Source organism: Heterodontus francisci, chromosome 33, assembly GCF_036365525.1.
Source record: "Heterodontus francisci isolate sHetFra1 chromosome 33, sHetFra1.hap1, whole genome shotgun sequence".
Lineage (NCBI taxonomy): Eukaryota > Metazoa > Chordata > Chondrichthyes > Heterodontiformes > Heterodontidae > Heterodontus > Heterodontus francisci.
The window spans coordinates 53,169,516-53,189,649 of NC_090403.1; the positions used below are offsets into that span (position 1 = coordinate 53,169,516).

At 42.4% G+C, this 20,134-nt stretch overlaps 1 protein-coding gene across 1 annotated transcript in view; it reads left to right on the top strand.

The window, feature by feature from the left end:
• Positions 1 to 14,843, top strand: part of gpr179 (G protein-coupled receptor 179) — an 82,627-nt gene extending 67,784 nt beyond the window's left edge. Inside the window, exons 9-11 of the mRNA XM_068013070.1 lie at positions 2,733 to 2,838; positions 5,120 to 5,266; positions 10,524 to 14,843. Of these exons, the coding sequence (XP_067869171.1) occupies positions 2,733 to 2,838; positions 5,120 to 5,266; positions 10,524 to 14,843 (4,573 nt within the window). The remainder of the gene's footprint in view (positions 1 to 2,732; positions 2,839 to 5,119; positions 5,267 to 10,523) is intronic.
• The last annotated feature ends 5,291 nt before the right edge of the window (positions 14,844 to 20,134 follow it).

The window sequence follows — 20,134 nt, forward strand, 5'->3', positions numbered from 1 at the left end:
TACAGGAGCATTATAAAACAAAGTTTGACACATAAGGAGATATTAGGACAGGTGACCAAAAGCTTGGTCAAAGAGGTAGGTTTTAAGGAGCGTCTTAAAGGAGGAAAGTGAGATCGAGAGGTGGAGAGGTTTAGGAAGGGAATTCCAGAGCTTAGGGCCCAGGCAACTGAAGATATGGCCACCATGTGAATTAATTAAAATCTGGGGTAGTTTAAGAGCCCAGAATTAGATGAGTGCAGATATCTCAAAGGGTTGTGGGGCTGGAGGAGATTACAGAGATAAGGAGAGGTGAGGACATGGAAGGACTTGAAAAATAGGATGAGAATTTTAAAATCAAGATGTTGCATGACCAGGAGCCAATATAAGTCAGCGAGCACAGGGGTGATAGAGGAACAGGACTTGGTGCGAACTAAGACATGGGCTTCAGAGTTTTGGAAATCCAGAGGTAACAATGCTTGCATGAGGGTTTCAGCAGCAGATGTGCTGAGACGGCGTAAAGTCGGGCAATGTTATGGAAGTGGAAATAGGCAGTCTTGTCCAGGCGCAAAAATGTGGTCAGAAGCTCATCTCAGAGTCAAATATGACATCAAGATTGCAAACAGACTAGTTTAGTCTCAGACTGTTGACAGCGTCAAATTTTGTTTGATAACGCTCATGTGAAGCATATGGGATGTTTTACTACATTAAAGGTGCTATATAAATGCAAGGTTGTTGCTGTAATCTTTTCCCATTTTGTTTTTTTCATGCAAACCTGCTTCTCCAGTTCTTAAAGGGTTAAAATAAATGTTCTTTCTGTTCTTAATTGCCCTCTGGCCTGTGTTGAATTTTTTTTTGAACTATGAGAGAGAAATATTTCAGCGTGATTTAGCAGAAAGTGCAGGGAAGAGGAAATTCCACAGTAAAGCCTTAGGCCTGCTATCAGAGTGTTTGTTATAGCTGTGTCTGTTAAAACCCAGTGTTCTCTATAAAATGGGATTACAATGGTTAGGTGCTTGGTGGCTGGCACAGACACGATGGGCCGAAGGGCCTGTTTCTGTGCTGTATAACACTCTGACTTTAAAAAGGTAAAATGTCACTGATGCATTGGAGTAGAAGCCTGATCTAAACATCTGTTGTTTTTCTCTGTAACCCACCTGGAATTGTGATATCCTTGCCCCTTTCAAACCACATGCAGTCTCCCATCTGTCAAAACAGCCACTGCTACTGCCTCAAATCAACAAGTGACTGAACACACTTGGCACTCATGTGGCCTGGGTGTCCAATAGCAGTTCAGTTGGAATCATTGATTATAATGTCACTTTCTTTGCCTGACCTAAACCATTTCTATACCAAGATTGTCATAGAGCAGAAACAACTCCAAACACCTTTATTTATTAATAACTGCCTCCTCTTCCTGTCTTCAACTCACCCTTCAGTCTCAAACTCCTCATAATTCCCAATGAAGCTGAACTGCATTGCAGTCACTGTTATCTTTGACAGCCTCCACTCTCCCTCAAACTCCCAGCTCCCCCCATCTGCCCTCTACCTAATGGTACCCTCAGCCTTCCCATTCTTTGCACCTCCTCATTCTGTCATCCCCTCAGTATTTGGCTAACTTATTTTGTTTTGAAACCCACTACCTGTCCACTTGATCCACCTCCCATCCTAGCTCCTGACCTTCTAACCTCACTTTCTCACCCTCAAGCTTGCCTCTTTCATCAGCAATATCCCACCTCCATCAGAGCCCCTGCTCGGGAAACCCACCCTAACCCTCTCCAATCTCTACTGCCACTGCCCTGCCTCACAACTTCTCTTCCGATCAAGACCTGTAATGGGATGTTTTCCATCTCTCCTTATCCTCCCTGTGGCCTTGAAGGTAAATGATCACTCTGCCAAAGTCTCTCTTCGGAGCACTGATGTATCACTCTTGCACCTGACTCACAAAGGGACTTACTGCCAATGGCTTCTGTTCACACTCGTCTCATGTCTACCTCAGGGACCCATCTTTGACACCTCTTTTCTCTATCTATATGCTATCCCTTAGCAATATTATCTGGAAGCTAGGCCTCAGCTTTCACATGTACGTCAATGACACCCAATTCTATCTCATCTCTTCCTCCATTGATTGTGATCACACCCTGAAACTGCCAGATCAAAATCATGAATATCACCAAAACTGAGCCTATTTTCTTTGGCTTCGACCAGCATCTCTGTGTCTCTGTCCTCAACTCCAGCAACCTTCCTGACCACTAACTTAGGACCAAGACAAACTTTCACATCTTGCTCAGTTCATGAGATCACCTTCTTCCCAATGTCTGCTCCATTATCAAATGTGTTTGTTCCACTTTCCCAACATTACCCATCATCATCCCTTTTTTCCAATGTCTCTCTTCAGAGCACTGTTGTTACAATCTAGAATGCACTGCTTGAAAGGGCAGTGGAAGCAGATTCAATAACAACTTTCAAAAGGGCATTGGATACATTCTTGGAAAGGAAAATTTTCAGGGTGAGAGGGAGAGCATATTAATGGAACTAATTGGATAGCCCTTGGACGTCCCCACATACATTGCCTGTTCCTCTACATTGGTAATATACGAGTCATGCATGTGTTTTGCAAGCACATTATTTTTTAATCCAAAGTTGACTTATTAAAAACCAAGCTTCATTTGATGGTGTTCCTCCTTCCTAATTATCACATTATTTCTTTCATTAACCTGCAATGATTTTAAGATAAGGTCCATTTCTTCTCCTAGGTTCACCATGGCAATGACTCTTCACCCTGATTGGATGCTACTGCTCTTCTTCGCTCACTCCCACCTTACTGTCACGATGACACTAATTCTACTCTTCATTCCCAAGGTATTAATGCCTTTAAAAAAAAAACAAAGGAATATAGTGGGGGTAAATTTCCCTGCTCACTACACTATGGGGGAGTGGAACAGATTGCCCACCTGATTATTATTCCGTCAATTTCAATGGAGTGAGGATTGAGATGGATCTATAACTGGAAGCTAATCTGCTCCATTGGAAATACTGCTCAGGCCCTGAAGATGAAAATTCACCTCAATTTCACACATTTACTGCTGAATTCCATTGGGTTGCAAGAAGCAGGACAGGCTCTCTGATAAATGGGATCATTTACATGGCTGAGGTTGTGGGTGTCCTTTCCAAGCTGTCAGCTGTGGGTTTAAACCCACTCTAGAGACTTGAGCACTAAATCCAAGCTGAGGGAGTGCTGCTGTGTTGGAGATATCATCCTTCAGATGAAAGATGGAAGTGAGGCACAGCTAACACTTGCTCATAGCTCATCGATGCAAAAGGATCCTAGAGTCCCTGTCTATCACGGTATCCAACTGCTTATTAATTAACTGTAGTGGTTCTGCCTATCCTACCCATAAAGGCCTATCTTATGCATTGAAGAAATTCCTTTCCTAAATCTTGAACGCAAGTCAACTTAATCTACAGTCATGGTTGAATTGGAAGCAAGTTCTGAATTTACCTCTCCTATCATTTGCTATCCTGTGAACTTCTTCAAAACCCCTCCAATCTCTTAGGCTGGAAAATGCAGACACAGACTGAAATCTCATCAGGTGAAATTTAATTAAAAATCAGTGGAAAAGAAAATTGGCCAGGTGTGAAACAGAGAGCAGATCCACTGTCGCCCATTCTTCACCCAGCTTTTTTTATTCATTCAGGGGATGTCGGCATCACTAGAATTTATTGCCCATCCTAATTGCCCTTGAGAAGTTGGTGGTGAGCCACCTCCTTGAATACAAATGATGGCTTGCTAGACCACTTCAAAAGGGCAGTTAAGAATCAACCACATTTCTGTGGGTCTGGCGTCACATACAGGCCAGACTGAGTAAGGACGGCAGGTTTCTTTCCCGAAAGAACATTGGTGAAGCAGATGGGTTTTTACAACAAACCAGTCGTTTCATAGTCACCGTTTTTATTCCAGACTTATTTAATGAACAGAATTTAAATTCCCCAAATGCCATGGTAGGATTTGAACTCAGGTCTCCAGATTACTAGTCCAGTAACATAACCTACTATGCCACTATACCCATAAAATTACCTGTACTGTTGCTTCTCACCACAGATCTAGATTTCCAAAAAAGCCTTTGATAAGGTACCACATAATAGACTAATAACTAAGGTCGGAGCATGCAGAGTCAGGGGACAAATAGTAGAATGGATAGCTAGCTGGTTGCAAGACAGAAAGCAGAGAATCAGGTCCAAGGTAGATATTCAGAGTGGCAGAAGGTGGGAAGTAGGGTCCCATAAGGATCAGGGTTGCAACCACTGTTGCTCGCAATTTATATTAATAATTTAGACTTTGGAATCCAAAATACAATTTCTAAATTTGCCAATGACACCAAATTGGGGGGCGGGGTGAAGGAGCAGGGGGTGGATAGTCAATACTGAGGAGGACTGCAACAAATTACCAAGAATACATGAATTAATCTTTCAGAATGGACATATAATTGGCAAATGAATTTCAACGTTGATAAGTGTGAGGTATTACATATTAGTAACAAAAATAAGGAGGTTGCATATTTCTTATATCTTTACCCACAGCAATGTTCCCGGTAAATTGCATGGGTGTGCAACCACGCAGCAGCCTGAAAGGTACCGCCAAACACCTTGTTCTCAGATAAATAACTCGTGTGCACGGCTGCACAAAAAAATTGAAAGGGACCACACACTGATAAAACAGACCATGCACAACAGCTAAATTTTAGAGGGAACTTTAACCCAGAGAGTAGTTAGAATGTGGAACTTGCTGCCACAAGGAGTAGCTGGATAAACACACAAGGGAGAAAGGAATAGAAGGATATTTTGATAGGATGAGATAAAAATCAGGGGGAGGAGGCTCGTGTGGAGCATAAACACCTGCATAGACCAGTTGGGCCGAATGGCCTGTTTCAGTCTTGTAAAATCTTCACATTCGTAAATAGGTTAGGGCTGATCTTCAGAATTTTTTATTATTAATAACAATGTGAAAACAATGTTTGTGGTAAAGACAGTAGTTAGGGCGATTTAGCAAACAAAAAATGATTTTATGTGAAGAAATTGTTGGGAATGTTCGTTCCCAGTGAAATTGTTCTCCAGCTCAATTCATTTTCCTTTCTGTTTGCAGTTCCTCCATGTGGGAGCACCCCTGAGGGAGGACATTGTGGCCGAGGTTTATGAGGACGAGCTTGACTTGCGCTTCTCTGGTTCCTATCTCAACAGCAGTATCACATCTGCCTGGAGTGATCACAGCCTGGAGCCAGACGATATCAGGGTGAGCAAAGAGAAAGGGATTGAAACTAGGCTGCTCTACTGCATTAAATAAGTAGGTCACCTTTGGAAGGAGGGAATGGAGAAAAAAAAACCTACTTTCCAGCTAGCCCCTGGGAGAAAGTAACTTTCAACCGCTAATGAGGATGTGCCAGTGATGCCCACGTCCCCAGAATGAATACTAAAAATACTGAAAAGGGGATTGAACTTGGAATTTTCCAGGTTTGACAAAAGATACCAGATTTTCGGAATCATATCAATTGTTGTGTTTCATTAACCACTTTTGGAAAAAGACTGGATGCTTTCCTAACTTTAAAAAAAAAACTTCCTGCCACTCAAAGTATTATTAGTGCTGCAGCACGATTATTCTCATTAACGTGCTGGCAAATGACTATGAGATGGAAATCCAATGATCACGAGCATCATTTGAGACCCTCTCACAAACGCACCTCGGGCCCAGACACCACAGTTTAAAAACTTTTGAACTATAACATAGACAGCACGGCTTCAGAGAAACCTAAACAGTCAGGAACATAACTGTGGGAGGAGGTGACATGATTGTGGCAAGCTTATAGAATTATATGCAATTACAGCGCAGAAACAGGTCGTTTGGCTGAACTAGTCCATAATGGTGTTTATGCTCCACATAAGCCTCCTCCCACCCTACTTCATCTCACTCTATCAACATATCCTACTTCTTTCTCCCTCTTGTACTTATCTAGCTTCCTCTAGGCTGATGGGTCGTTGGGAGCTGTTTCACTTGGTTGGTATGGGTTCCTGGATCTTGCTTAATTGCCTACAGGAGTCAGGAAGGAATTTCCTTGAGTATTTTCTCAAATTAGCCTCTTCCAGAAGATTGTGTAACTGCCAAGAAGTTGGGGGAGGGGGTGGTGGGAGTAATGGTGTGTGGGAGTAACACCATGCCAGGGTGATACGAGTTCAATGGGCCAGTTGACTTACTCTAGTCCTTTATGCTATGTTTGCAACATGTTCAGAAGTGTCTGGTGCCAGAACAGCCGATAGCTTCAGAGATGTCCACAGCAATGACAAATAGTTGAGCAAAGTGTTCAAGAGCAGAATTCCAGAGGCTCATAACTGAGACAATAGATCAGCAGTGGAGCAGCCATCCCAAAAATTATATCAGTGATTGTGGATCAGATGTTGATGGACAAATGAAACTGTAGTGAGCTGTGCTGTCAACTGTGGTTAAATGTATTCCTGGAGGTTTTGTCACAGAGACCTGCTCTCACCAACACACACATACTTGCAGTGCCCCATCTTCCCACAGTCAATCAAAAAGCAAACAAGGGAATCTAAAAGTCTTCTGTAGGCATATAAATAGTACAAGCATCATAAAGAGGAGTGGGGCCGATTAGGGACCTAAAAGGGAATTTACGCATGGAGGCAGAGGACATGGCTGAGGTACTAAGTGAGTACTTTACATATGTCTGCCCAAGTCATGGTGAAAGAGGAGGTAGTTGAGACACTGGATGGACTAAAAATTGATAAAGAGGAGTTATCAGATAGGCTGGCTGTACTTAAAGTTGCTAAGTCACCAGGACCAGATGAGATGCATCCAAGGATACTAAGGGTGGAAAGACAAGCCCAGCAACTACAAGCCAGTCAATATAACGTCAGTGGTGGGAAAACTTTTAGAAACAAAATTCAAGACAAAATTAATAATAACTTAGATTAATTAAGGAAAGATAGGATGGGCTTGTTAAGGGTAAATCGTGTTTAACTAACTTGCTTGAGTTATTTGATGAGGTAACAGAGAGGGTTGATGAGTGTAATGCGGTTGATGTGATGTACACGGACTTCTAAAAGTTATTTGATAAAGTGCCACATAACAAGCTTGTCAGCAAAGTTAGAGCCATGGAATAAGGAGGAAAGTAGCAGCATGGATACCAAGTTGGCTGAGTGATGGAAAACAGAGAGTAGTTGTGAACAGTTATTTTTCAGACTGGAGGAAGGTATATGGTGGGGTTTCTCATGGGTCAGTCTTAGGTACCGCTGCTTTTCTTGATATATATTAATGACCATGTCCCCAGATGGCTTGGCCATGTGAGCCGCATGGAAGATGGCAGGATCCCCAAGGACACATTGTACAGCGAGCTCGTCACTGGTATCAGACCCACCGGCCATCCCTGTCTCCGCAACGTCTGTAAACACGACATGAAGTCCTGTGACATTGACCACAAGTCGTGGGAGTCAGTTGCCAGCGATCGCTAGAGCTGGCGGACAGCCATAAAGGCAGGGCTAAAGGGTGGAGAGTCGAAGAGACTTAGCAGTTGGCAGGAAAAAAGACAGAAGCGCAAGGAGAGAGCCAACTGTGTAACAGCCCCGACAACCAAATTTATCTGCAGCGCCCGTGGAAGAGTCTGTCACACTAGAATTGGTCTTTATAGACACTCCAGGCGCTGCTTCACAAACCACTTACCACCTCTAGGTGCTTACACATTGTCTCTTGAGAATAGGAGGCTAAAGAAGATTAATGACATAGACTTGGGTGTAGAGGACACAATTTCAAAATCTGTGGATGACACCAAACATGGAAGTTCTGTGAACTGTGAGGAGGACAGTGAAAAACTCCAAGAGGACATAGACAGGCTGGTGAAATGGGCGGCCAAGTGGCAGATGACATTTAATGTAGGAAAGTATGAAGTGATTCATTTTGGTGGGAAGAATAGGAGAGGCAAAATAAATTAAAAGGGTACAAATCTAAAGGGAATGCAGGAGCAGAGGGACCCAGGGGATTATATGCACAAATCATTGAAATTTGCAGGGTAAGTTGAGAAAGCAGTTAATAAAGCAAACGGGATTCTGGGCTTTATAAATAGGGGCATAGAGTGCAAAGAACAAGGAAGTTATGATGAACCTGTATAAAACACTGGTCCGGCCTCAACTAGAGTATGGTGTCCAGTTCAGGGTACCACACATTAGGAAGTATACAAACATACATACAGACATACGAATTAGGAGCAGGAGTAGGCCACTCGGCCCTTCGAGCCTGCTCTGCCATTCAGTAAGTTCATGGCTGAACTGATTACTCCACATTTCCACCTACCCCTGACAACCTTTCACCCCCTTGCTTATCAAGAATCTATCTACCTCTGCCTTAAAAATATTTAAAGACTCTGCTTCCACCGCCTTTTGAGGAAGAAAATTCCAAAGACTCACGACCCTCTGAGAGAAAACATTTCTCCTCATCTCTGTCTTAAATGGCCAACCCCTTATTTTTAAACAATGACCCCTAGTTCTAGATTCTCCCACAAGGGGAAACATCCTTTCCACATCCACCCTGTCAAGATGACTCAGGATCTTATATGTTTCAATGAAGTCGCCTCTTACTCTTCTAAATTCCAGCGGATACAAGCCTAGCCTGTCCAACCTTTCCTCATAAGACTGCCTGCCCATTCCAGGTATTAGTCTAGTAAACCTTCTCTGTGCTGCGTCCAACGCATTTACATCCTTACTTAAATAAGGAGACCTGTACTGTACACAGTACTCCAGATGTGGTCTCACCAATGCCCTGTATAGCTGAAGCAGAACCTCCCTACTTTTGTATTCAACTCCCCTCACACTAAACAATAACATTCTATTAGCTTTCCTAATTACTTGCTGTACCTGCATACTAACCTTTTGTGATTCATGCACTAGGACTTCCAGATCCCTCTGCATCTCAGAATTCTGCAATCTCTCACCATTTAGATAATATGCTTCCTTTTAATTCTTCTTGCCAAAGTGGACAATTTCACACTTTCCCACATTATACTCCATTTGCCAGATCTTTGCCCACTCACTTAACCTATCTATATCCCTTTGTAGCCTCCTTATATCCTCTTCACAAGTTACTTTCCTACCTATCTTTGTGTCATCAGCAAATTTAGCAATCATACCTTCGGTCCCTTCAACTAAGTCATTTATATAAATTGTAAAAAGTTGAGGCCCCAGCACAGATCCCTGTGGCACACCACTTGTTACATCTTGCCAACCAGAAAATGACCCATTTATGCATACTCACTGTTTCCTGTTAGCTATCCAATCTTCTATCCATGCCAATATGTTACCTCCTACACCATGAGTTTTTATTTTCTGCAATAACCTTTGGTGTGGCACCTTGTCAAATGCTTTCTGGAAATTTAAGTACAATACATCCACCAGTTCCCCTTTATCCACAGCACATGTAGCTCCCTCAAAGAACTCCAATTAATTGGTTAAACATGATTTCCCTTTCACAAAACCATGTTGACTCTGCCTGATTACCTTGAATTTTTCTAAATGTCCTGCTATACTGTCTTTAGTGCCTCGAAGAATGTTAAGGCATTAGAGAGGGTGCTGAAAAGATTCATGTGAATGGTTCCAGATATGAGGAACTTCAGTTACGTGGATAGGTTGGAGAAGTTGGGGCCATTCGCCTTGGATAAGCGAAGATTAAGAGGAGATTTGATAGAGGTTTTCAAAATCATGAGGGTCCTGAAGAGAGCAGATAGAGAGAAACCATTCCCAATGGCAGAAGGATTTAGAAGCAGAGGACACCGATTTAAGGTGATTGGCAAAAGAAGCAACAGCATCATGGGGAAAACTTTTTTTTACGCAGCGAGTAGTTAGGATCTGGAATGCACTGCCTGAGTGTGTGGTGGAGGCAGATTCAATCGAAGCATTCAAAAGAGAATTGGATAATTATTTGAAGAGAAAAAATTTGCAGAGCTATGGGGAAAAGGCAGGGTAGTGGCACTAGGTGAATTGCACTTGCAGAGGAGCCAGCACAGATACGATGGGTCGATGGCCTCCTCCTGTGCCGTAACCATTCTATGATTCGATGAAAACTCCTCATTACCTAATCGGATGATTCTTGAGAATTAAACAGCCTTTTTACCCCCCAAATATTCAAAATTTTTATAATAAACAAAAATGTTTTAACAGAATGGAGAAAAAACACAAATTTTATTTCACGACCTTATGATTTTCCTCCCAGGTTTTTGCTCTCAGCAATGTCCTGGAGATTAATCTTCAAGTCCTGGACAATCCTGGAGGGTTGGCAACCCTAGTAATGAGATCACAAAGGCCACAAGGAGTGATTTTTGTTGCATCTCTACAGCAATCCCTTTGGCTGACGTACAATCCCATCACCCCATGAAAGATATATCATGGAGAAAAATGAAAGATGTCACTAGGCAGATCAGGAGCAGTGTTTCTCTTTCCAAGAAGCTTTTGGAAAATACTAATGCTTCCTTATTTCTTTTTCTTTTCTTCTGCAGGATGAACTAAAGAAGCTTTATGCCCAACTGGAAGTGCATAAAACAAAGAAGATGACAGCCAATAACCCTCACCTCCAGAAGAAGAGGAGTTCCAGAAGAGCCCTAGGTCGTTCCATCATTAAGCGTATAACTGAAATTCCTGAGTCAATGAGCAGACAGTGCAGCAGGGATGGATCTATTGCAGGGGGAAGCTATGCTGGCTCATACAGAAAAAAACTTTATGATTCTTCTAGCATGAGAGTGAAAGAAGACTCTATAAAACATCGGGTTTTCTCAATAAGAAAATCTCACAGTACCTATGACCATGTCAGGGAGCATCGACATGGCCACATCAGCAGAACAGATTCCTCTAGCAGAGATCCTTCCTTGCTAGACTCTCTGATGAGGAAGAAGTTGGCAAAGAAAGCCTCTGAGAGATCAGACGTTGACTCATTAGATGATGCCCCTTTAGTATGCAAGTCTGCTAGTGCACATAACCTAACCGTGGATAGAAACCCACTGAACATCAGGGCAGGCACATTGCAAAAATCTCTTAGTGTTGTTAGCTGTGCGAGAGAAAAGGCATTGATGATCACAAAGAAGTATGAAGAGAACACAAAACAGGTGGGAGACAGAGTTCAAAAGAAGCTGTCAACCAAGCAAGCACCAACTAAGCTACAGCCCTCCACAACTGCAGCACAGTCGGAAGAAGCAAATAAAATGACCGATTCAGCCAAGCAGCAAGAAGCTGGTGAACTCTCTCAAGGGACAGCAAGACCACAGTCACAAGACAGCCACAAGACTCTGGTTTGTCCCTGGGACTTCCAGAATCTGCAACCTCCACCTTCTGAGACAAAGGTGAACAAACCAGTCACCTATGCACCAACCAAAAGCAGCAGTGTTGACAACTCACAGTCATCGGGAAAGCTGCAAGAGAACAGAAAAAGATTCGCCGATTTGGTGAAGAAGCATCGAAGTTTGCATCAAGATAGTATTGGTTGGGATGTGAAGGAGACACAAATGATCCAATCTGAAAGTGAAGTATCAACGGACATGCAACCTGGAGCCAATACATCACCAAGAATTGGCAAATCAGTAGAATATTCAAGAACAGACAGCATTCGCCCAGCAACTCTTGCAGTGTCTCCCAAGGCGAACAAAACACAAATACCTTCTGAAAAGATGGATCAAGTAAAAACAGATGCTCCTGTAGGCGAGAGCAAGCGGGAAAAATATATGTCACTAATGAAACAAGCATCATCTAATAGCTCAATCATTTGTCCATGGGAGACTATGGTAGAAGAAACATCAGCAGTGGACACAAGTGCAGATCAGAAGAAGGGAAGGTCATTGTCAGTCTGTGTTGGTACTCCAGAACCACTTATGCATAGCTCCTTGAAAGCAAAGGATGCAAATGATCCATCGAAACAACCTAAAGGATTTGGACTGTCCTTGAAACTCCTGATGGCACCAGGAAAGATGAAGGAGAGCAAGAAAGAAAAGTCAAGGAAAGCAAGTGAAAAAGTAAAGGGCGGTACAGATAAGGAAAAAGAAAAGGAGAACAAAACAGAAGCAATGAGTTTGAGAGACAAATCTGCAGCTGCAGCTATCTGTCCATGGGAAACAGGAGAGACCAAGAACAAGGAAGAAAAATCACAGTCAACAGATAAAGTGGAAGATATATCTCCGTTGCACAAGGTAGATACAGGGGACAAGCAGCAAAAATATAGGTCACTCTTAAAACAAGCATCAGCGAATACTGCTATCATCTGTCCATGGGACGTCATTTTAGAAGAGACATCGGCATTAAGCATAAGTGCAGATCAGAAGAAAGGAAGGTCTTTATCGGTTGGTGCTGGTGTTCCAGGATCACTTGTGCATGGCACCTTGAAAGCAAAAGATGCAAATGATTCATTGCAGCAATCTAAACGATTAGCACTGTCCTTGAAACTTATGATGGCACCAGGAAAGATGTGGGATAGAGAGAACAAAGAACGAAAATCATTGCCCATTGATAATTCTAAAGTCGCAGATATCTGTCCCTGGGATACAGGAGATGCTGGGAGCAAAGAGGAAACATCACAACCCATTGATAAATCTAAAGTCACAGATATCTGTCCCTGGGACACAGGAGATACTGGGAGAAAAGAGGAAACATCACAACCCATTGATAAATCTAAAGTCGCAGATATCTGTCCCTGGGACACAGGAGATACTGGGAGAAAAGAGGAAACATCACAACCCATTGATAAATCTAAAGTCGCAGATATCTGTCCCTGGGATACAGGAGATACTGGGAGAAAAGAGGAAACATCACAACCCATTGATAAATCTAAAGTCGCAGATATCTGTCCCTGGGACACAGGAGATACTGGGAGAAAAGAGGAAACATCACAACCCATTGATAAATCTAAAGTCGCAGATATCTGTCCCTGGGACACAGGAGATACTGTGAACAAAGAGGAAACATCACAACCCATTGATAAACCTAAAGTTGCAGATATCTGTCCCTGGGACACAGGAGATACTGGGAGAAAAGAGGAAACATCACAACCCATTGATAAATCTAAAGTCACAGATATCTGTCCCTGGGATACAGGAGATACTGGGAGAAAAGAGGAAACATCACAACCCATTGATAAATCTAAAGTCGCAGATATCTGTCCCTGGGATACAGGAGATACTGGGAGAAAAGAGGAAACATCACAACCCATTGATAAATCTAAAGTCGCAGATATCTGTCCCTGGGACACAGGAGATACTGGGAGAAAAGAGGAAACATCACAACCCATTGATAAATCTAAAGTCACAGATATCTGTCCCTGGGATACAGGAGATACTGTGAACAAAGAGGAAACATCACAACCCATTGATAAACCTAAAGTCGCAGATATCTGTCCCTGGGACACAGGAGATACTGGGAGAAAAGAGGAAACATCACAACCCATTGATAATTCTAAAGTCACAGATATCTGTCCCTGGGATACAGGAGATACTGTGAACAAAGAGGAAACATCACAACCCATTGATAAATCTAAAGTCGCAGATATCTGTCCCTGGGACACAGGAGATACTGGGAGAAAAGAGGAAACATCACAACCCATTGATAAATCTAAAGTCGCAGATATCTGTCCCTGGGATACAGGAGATACTGGGAGAAAAGAGGAAACATCACAATCCATTGATAAATCTAAAGTCGCATATATCTGTCCCTGGGATACAGGAGATACTGTGAACAAAGAGGAAACATCACAACCCATTGATAAATCTAAAGTCACAGATATCTGTCCCTGGGATACAGGAGATACTGTGAACAAAGGGGAAATATCACTGCCTGTTGATAAATCTAAAGTCGCAGATATCTGTCCCTGGGATACAGGAGATACTGTGAACAAAGAGGAAACATCACAACCCATTGATAAATCTAAAGTCGCAGATATCTGTCCCTGGGATACAGGAGATACTGTGAACAAAGGGGAAATATCACTGCCTGTTGATAAATCTAAAGTCGCAGATATCTGTCCCTGGGATACAGGAGATACTGTGAACAAAGAGGAAACATCACAACCCATTGATAAATCTAAAGTCGCAGATATCTGTCCCTGGGATACAGGAGATACTGTGAACAAAGAGGAAACATCACAACCCATTGATAAATCTAAAGTCACAGATATCTGTCCCTGGGATACAGGAGATACTGTGAACAAAGGGGAAATATCACTGCCTGTTGGTAAATCTAAAGTCGCATATATCTGTCCCTGGGATACAGGAGATACTGTGAACAAAGAGGAAACATCACAACCCATTGATAAATCTAAAGTTGCAGATATCTGTCCCTGGGATACAGGAGATACTGTGAACAAAGAGGAAACATCACAACCCATTGATAAATCTAAAGTCTCAGATATCTGTCCCTGGGATACAGGAGATGCTGGGAGCAATGAGGAAACATCACAACCCATTGGTAAATCTAAAGTCACAGATATCTGTCCCTGGGACACAAGAGATACTGTGAGCAAAGAGGAATTAGCATTGCCCATTGATAAATCTAAAGTCGCAGATACCTGCCCCTGGGATACGGGAGATACTGGGAGAAAAGAGGAATTATCATTGTCCATTGATAAATCTAATGTCATAGAAATTTGCCTTTGGGAGACAGAAGCATCAGCAACTGGAGGAATTCAAACGTGTCCAAAACCTGAAAGTAATTTAACTTCAATTTCTCCTTGGGATGTTGAGGTAGCAACAGCAAACCAACCTGAAAATGAAGAAGCTGGAAATCCAAAAGATAAAGAAAATGTTACTGTTTCAACTGTCAGCTCTCCTATGCATTTAGTATGAGTTGGTTGAGGTGCCAAAGCTAAAGATGTAGGGACGTAAAGCTTTTCCAAGATAAAACAAAATTCATTGAATGCAGGATTTCTGGTGTAAATAGATAGTGTGCAACATAATAAACAGCTTCTTCCCAAAAGGAGTTGGTAACAATACATTTGTTGCTTTCAATCCATTTTACACTTTACTAAGCAATCACAGGCAGGTGTATTCATTTTGCATAGACCTAAAGATTGTGGGGATGATAGTCCATGAAGTAATCTTCAAGGTTAACACAAAAGGTACTCTAAAAAGGAATCTTAAATGAAGTTACATCTTATTGATTGTAAACCTGACAAACTACACTATCATTTCAACAAACAAGGCATTTTCCTTTCCCCAGTTTATGATACTGCCACACAAGTTTAATCGGTGTACAGTGGGAAAACTGCAGATCCCGGGTTCATTTTGTTGTCTTCCCCATGGGATTAGATGGAGGAATTGCAGTCTTTATGCCAGTGGCTGCAGCTGCTCTAAGGTCACGTGCTGCAGTTGGACTCTTGGAAATAAAGTTCTACTTACCTTCCAACTTCCCAAATGTACAGCACATTGCATTAGCAGATAAAAGGCCAGCATCCTGGGTCATTGACATCAGCGCTTTGTAGCAAGGGTCTTCCTGAAAGAAAGATGCATGCCTTCCACTGGATAGCAATTTGGAGGATCCCTGGCTGATGTATCCCTAGCCTAGGTGCAGAGAAGTTAATAATCGCACTCCAACCACTGTCCCAGCTAATATATTTTTTAATTTGCTCTTAGGACATGGAAGACACTACCAAAACTGAATTTATTGCCCAGCCCTAGTTGCCCAGAGAATGTCAATTTTATTGTTTTACTTGAAGGCAGTCATTGAATTTGGGAATGGATTCATGATTAGTTAGATGTGATAAGTTCTTTTCACTAAAATACCAAAGACCAGGATTGAACCTGCTAGATCTATTTGCTGATGTAGCTCGTGTGAAGATGTTGCCCTTTATTATTGTTATTTGTTTATTTTATTTATTTAGAGATGCAGCACTGAAACAGGCCCTTCGGCCCACCGTCTGTGCCGACCATCAACCACCCATTTATACTAATCCTACATTAACCCCATATTCCTACCACATCCCCACCTGTCCCTCTATTCTCCTACCACCTACCTATACTAGGGGCAATTTATAATGGCCAATTTACCTATCAACCTGCAAGTCTTTGGCTGTGGGAGGAAACCGGAGCACCCGGAGGAAACCCACGCGGTCACAGGGAGAACTTGCAAACTCCGCACAGGCAGTACCCAGAATCGAACCCAGGTCGCTGGAGCTGTGAGGCTGCGGTGCTAACCACTGCGCCACTGTGCCGCCATTGTTCTCAAATCTGGGTAGCAAACTAGAAAGAGGTGATCAGAACAGATTTGCCAAATTGACTTTCCATAACGTTCCATGGTGGGATTTGAATGCATGACCTCTGGTTGACTGGTCCATTGTACCCCAGGTGGCATTAGCCCAAAATGTCTTCATGGCTGAGCAAATCCTAAATTCATGCTCTGAAACCACATTAAAACCTAAATGTTTAAAATGGTTATAAACTGACTACTTTTGATTTTGCCAGGCCACAGTTAATACTCATTCTGTCAGTTCCCTGCCGGAAGGAAGCAAAATGATTTAGCAAAAATATTTCTTTGTTTTAGTTTCTCTCCAATGGCCTCAATTTTCTTCCCATCATTAGCAGATCCCACATACCTTACCACTGAAACAACACACAAATAATCTTCCTCCTTTGCTTGTCACCTGGTTATTAATTTAATGTCTCAACACTGTGGCATTACGCTGTGGCACTTAGTCATAGAGTCATTTACACATGGAAGGAGACATTCAGCTGATCGAGTCTATGCCAGCTCGCCACAGAGCAATCCAGTCAGTCCCCCTCCCCAACTTGATCCCCGTAGCCCTGCAAATTTATTTCCGTCAAGTGTCCATCCAATTTCCTTTTTAAATTATTGACCGTCTCCACCACCCTTGTGGGCAGCGAGTTCCAGGTCATTACCATTCGCTGTGTAAAAAGTTCTTCCTCATATTCCTCATGCATCTCTTGCCCAAACCCTTCTATCTGTGTCCCCTAGACCTTCTACCATAAGTTAATGGGAACAGTTTTTCCTTGTCTAACTTATCTAAGCCTGTCATAATCCTGTACACCTCTATCAAATCTCCCCTCAATCTCCTTTGCTCCAGGGAGAACAACCCCAGCTTTTCCAACTGAATCTTGTAACTAAAATCTCCCATCCCCAGACCATTCTGGTAAATCTCCTCTGCACCCTGTCAAGGATCCTCACATCCTTCCTAAAGTGTGGTGACCAGAACTGGAAGCAATACTCCAGTTGGGGCTTTATAAAGATTCAGTATAACTTCCTTGGTTTTGTACTCAATGCTTCTATTTATGAAGCCCAAGCTCCCATATGCTTTGCTAAACAATCTCTCAATATATCTTGCAACTTTCAAAGACTGATGCACATGCACCCCAGGTCCCTCTGTTCCTGCACACTCTTTAGAACTGCGCCATTTTGCCTATATTGCCTCACTGTAACCCTTTTGCCAAAATGCACTACCTCACACTTGTCTGCCCACGCCACTAGCCTATCTACATCCTGTGCAGGCAGTTCATATGATCCTCACTGTTTGCCACTCTTCAAAGTTTGGTATTATCGGCAAATTTTCGAATAGTACTCTGTATTCCAAGATCCAAGTTATTTACATGCAAGAAAAAAAGCAGTGGTCCCAGAGCTGACCCTTGGGGAACACCACTGTCTACTATCCTCCAGTCTGAAAAACAACCATATACCACAACTCAGTGCTTTTTGTCCTTAAGTCAATTTTTATTCCATTGGACACTGACCCTCCAATTCCAAACGCTTTCTTAAAATCCATAGACAACATCCACTGCATGCCCTTCATCAACCTTCTCTGTTACTTCATCAAAAAATTCAATTAGATCAGTCAAGCAAGATCTGCCTTTTATAAATCTGAGCTGGCTATCCGCAATTAACTCAAACCTATCCAACTGCCTGATTATTGTTTCTAAAACCTTACCCACCACTGATGTTAAACTAACTGGCCTGTAGTTGTTAGGACTGTCCTTACACCCTTTCTTGAATAAGGGTGTCACATTTGCCACTCTCCAATCCTCTGGCACCTCCCTTGTATCCAGGGAAGATTATGGCAAGCCCTTCCACTATCTCCACTCCCACTTTCTTTAGCCATCTGAGATGCAAGCCATCTGGATCAGGTGACTTATTTACCCTGAGCATAGCCAGCCTTTTCAGTATCTCCTCTCTCTCAATTTTCACCCTATCCATTGCCTCTACTCTCGCCACTTCGACCAATATTTTGTCAGATTCTTCTTCCTTAGAAAACACTGATATAAAGTACTCATTAAGTATTAAGTGCCTCTAAGCATATATTACCCTCTTTGTCCCCAACAGGCCCCACCCCACCTCTTACTGCCTGCTTACTATTTACATGGTGGTAAAAGATTTTTGGGTTCTCTTTTATATTGACTGCCATTCTATTCTCATATTCTCTTTTTGCCAGTCTTATTTCCCTCTCAACCTTTTTTTTGTTGAACTTTATAAAAACACACTCAATGCCATTTAATGGCATCATGGATGATGAATTATTTTGTGCAAGGAGTTTTCTCAGGCTCCAGTTGATTCTCCAATTTATTTAAAAACATTTTCCTCAGTGAAGACTACTTGATAATTTCCTGGCAACCAGATGGTTCGCAACACTGATGTTGTACCTGACCACGAGATGAGCTTCCAATAACATATACGCCCCATCACCAAGACTGCCTACTTCCAGCTCTGCAACACTGAGGTTCCAGCCTCAGCTCATTTGCTGCTGGAGCCCTCATTCATGCCTTTGTTACCTTTAGACTTGACAATTCCCTTGCACTCCTGGCCGGCCACCCATTTTCCACCCTCCTTAACTTTGAGCTTGTCCAAAGCTCTGCTGTTCATGTCCTAACTCGCACCAAGTCCTGTTCATCTATCATCCCTGTGCTCTCTGACCTACATTGGCTTCTGGTCCAGTAATGCCTTAAATTTAAAATTCTCATTGTTGTTTTCAAATCCCTCCATAGCCTTGCTCTTCCCTATCTCTGTAACCACCTTCAGCTCCACAACCCTCTGAGATCTCTGTGCTCCTGCGATTCCAGAGTCTTGCACATCCTCAAATTTAATCGCTCCACCACAGGCGGCTGTGCCTTCAGGTACCTCAGTCCTAAGCTCTGAATTCCCTCCCTGAACCTCTGCTCCTCAAGATGTTCCTTTAAACCTACCTCTTTCACCAAAGATTTGCTCATCTGCCTTATATGGCTCAGTGTCATTGTTTGATAACATCCCTGTGAAACACCTTGAGACATCTTACTACATTAAAGATGCTATATAAATGCAAGTAGTCATTGTTGAGATGCATTGAATTAACAGGCTCAAGTTATTTTCCTCCAACAGAGTGGAAACAGATGGTACACTGAATAAATTCTGGCAGGCAGGAAATTTCTCATACAAGCACCAGCACCCCATAAATCTTAAATATGTTCTTAAAACTTTCCAGACACAAGTGAACACAGAACATTTAGAATTTTTGTTAAATATCTTTGAATGTAGTGATTTTGTCCTTGATCAGCAGAATAACTGGATTCAACAGTCAGTTACCAACTAATCTTAAGACACTGGTGCAAATTCACAACTGCCTTTATGACAAAGCACAAACCCTTCAAAATAATCTGACGGTTGTAAAACATTTTGGGACTTTGAGGATGTGAAGGGCACTATATAAATGAAGCTCTATATCTCTCTTTGCACTGCTGACTCTTGGGTTTGAATTCCAGTCAGTCACGTAAAGTTAGAAAAGCACGAGATTCCCTACAAGGTGAATTTTCAAACTCAAATCCCATCAGAAGGACAATTCTAACTTCACACAGTACTCCCAATAAGGAATAACTAAGGATGGGCTAACACTTGTCACTTTCCAGAAAATGGCTCAACAGCAAAAAAGGCAGCAACTTAGGAGTGGATTAGCTGTTGTTTCAACCAGCTAAGAAAGGTCTAGGGTTCCCTTTCTGCCTGCGAGGTCAAAGTGACTGCCCTTGACATCAAGGCAGCATTTGACAGAGTATGGCATCAAGGAGCCCTAGCAAAACTGAAGTCAATGGGAATCGGGGGAAACTCTCCGCTAGTTGGAGTCATACCTAGCGCAAAGGAAGATGGTTGTGGTTGTTGGAGGTCAATC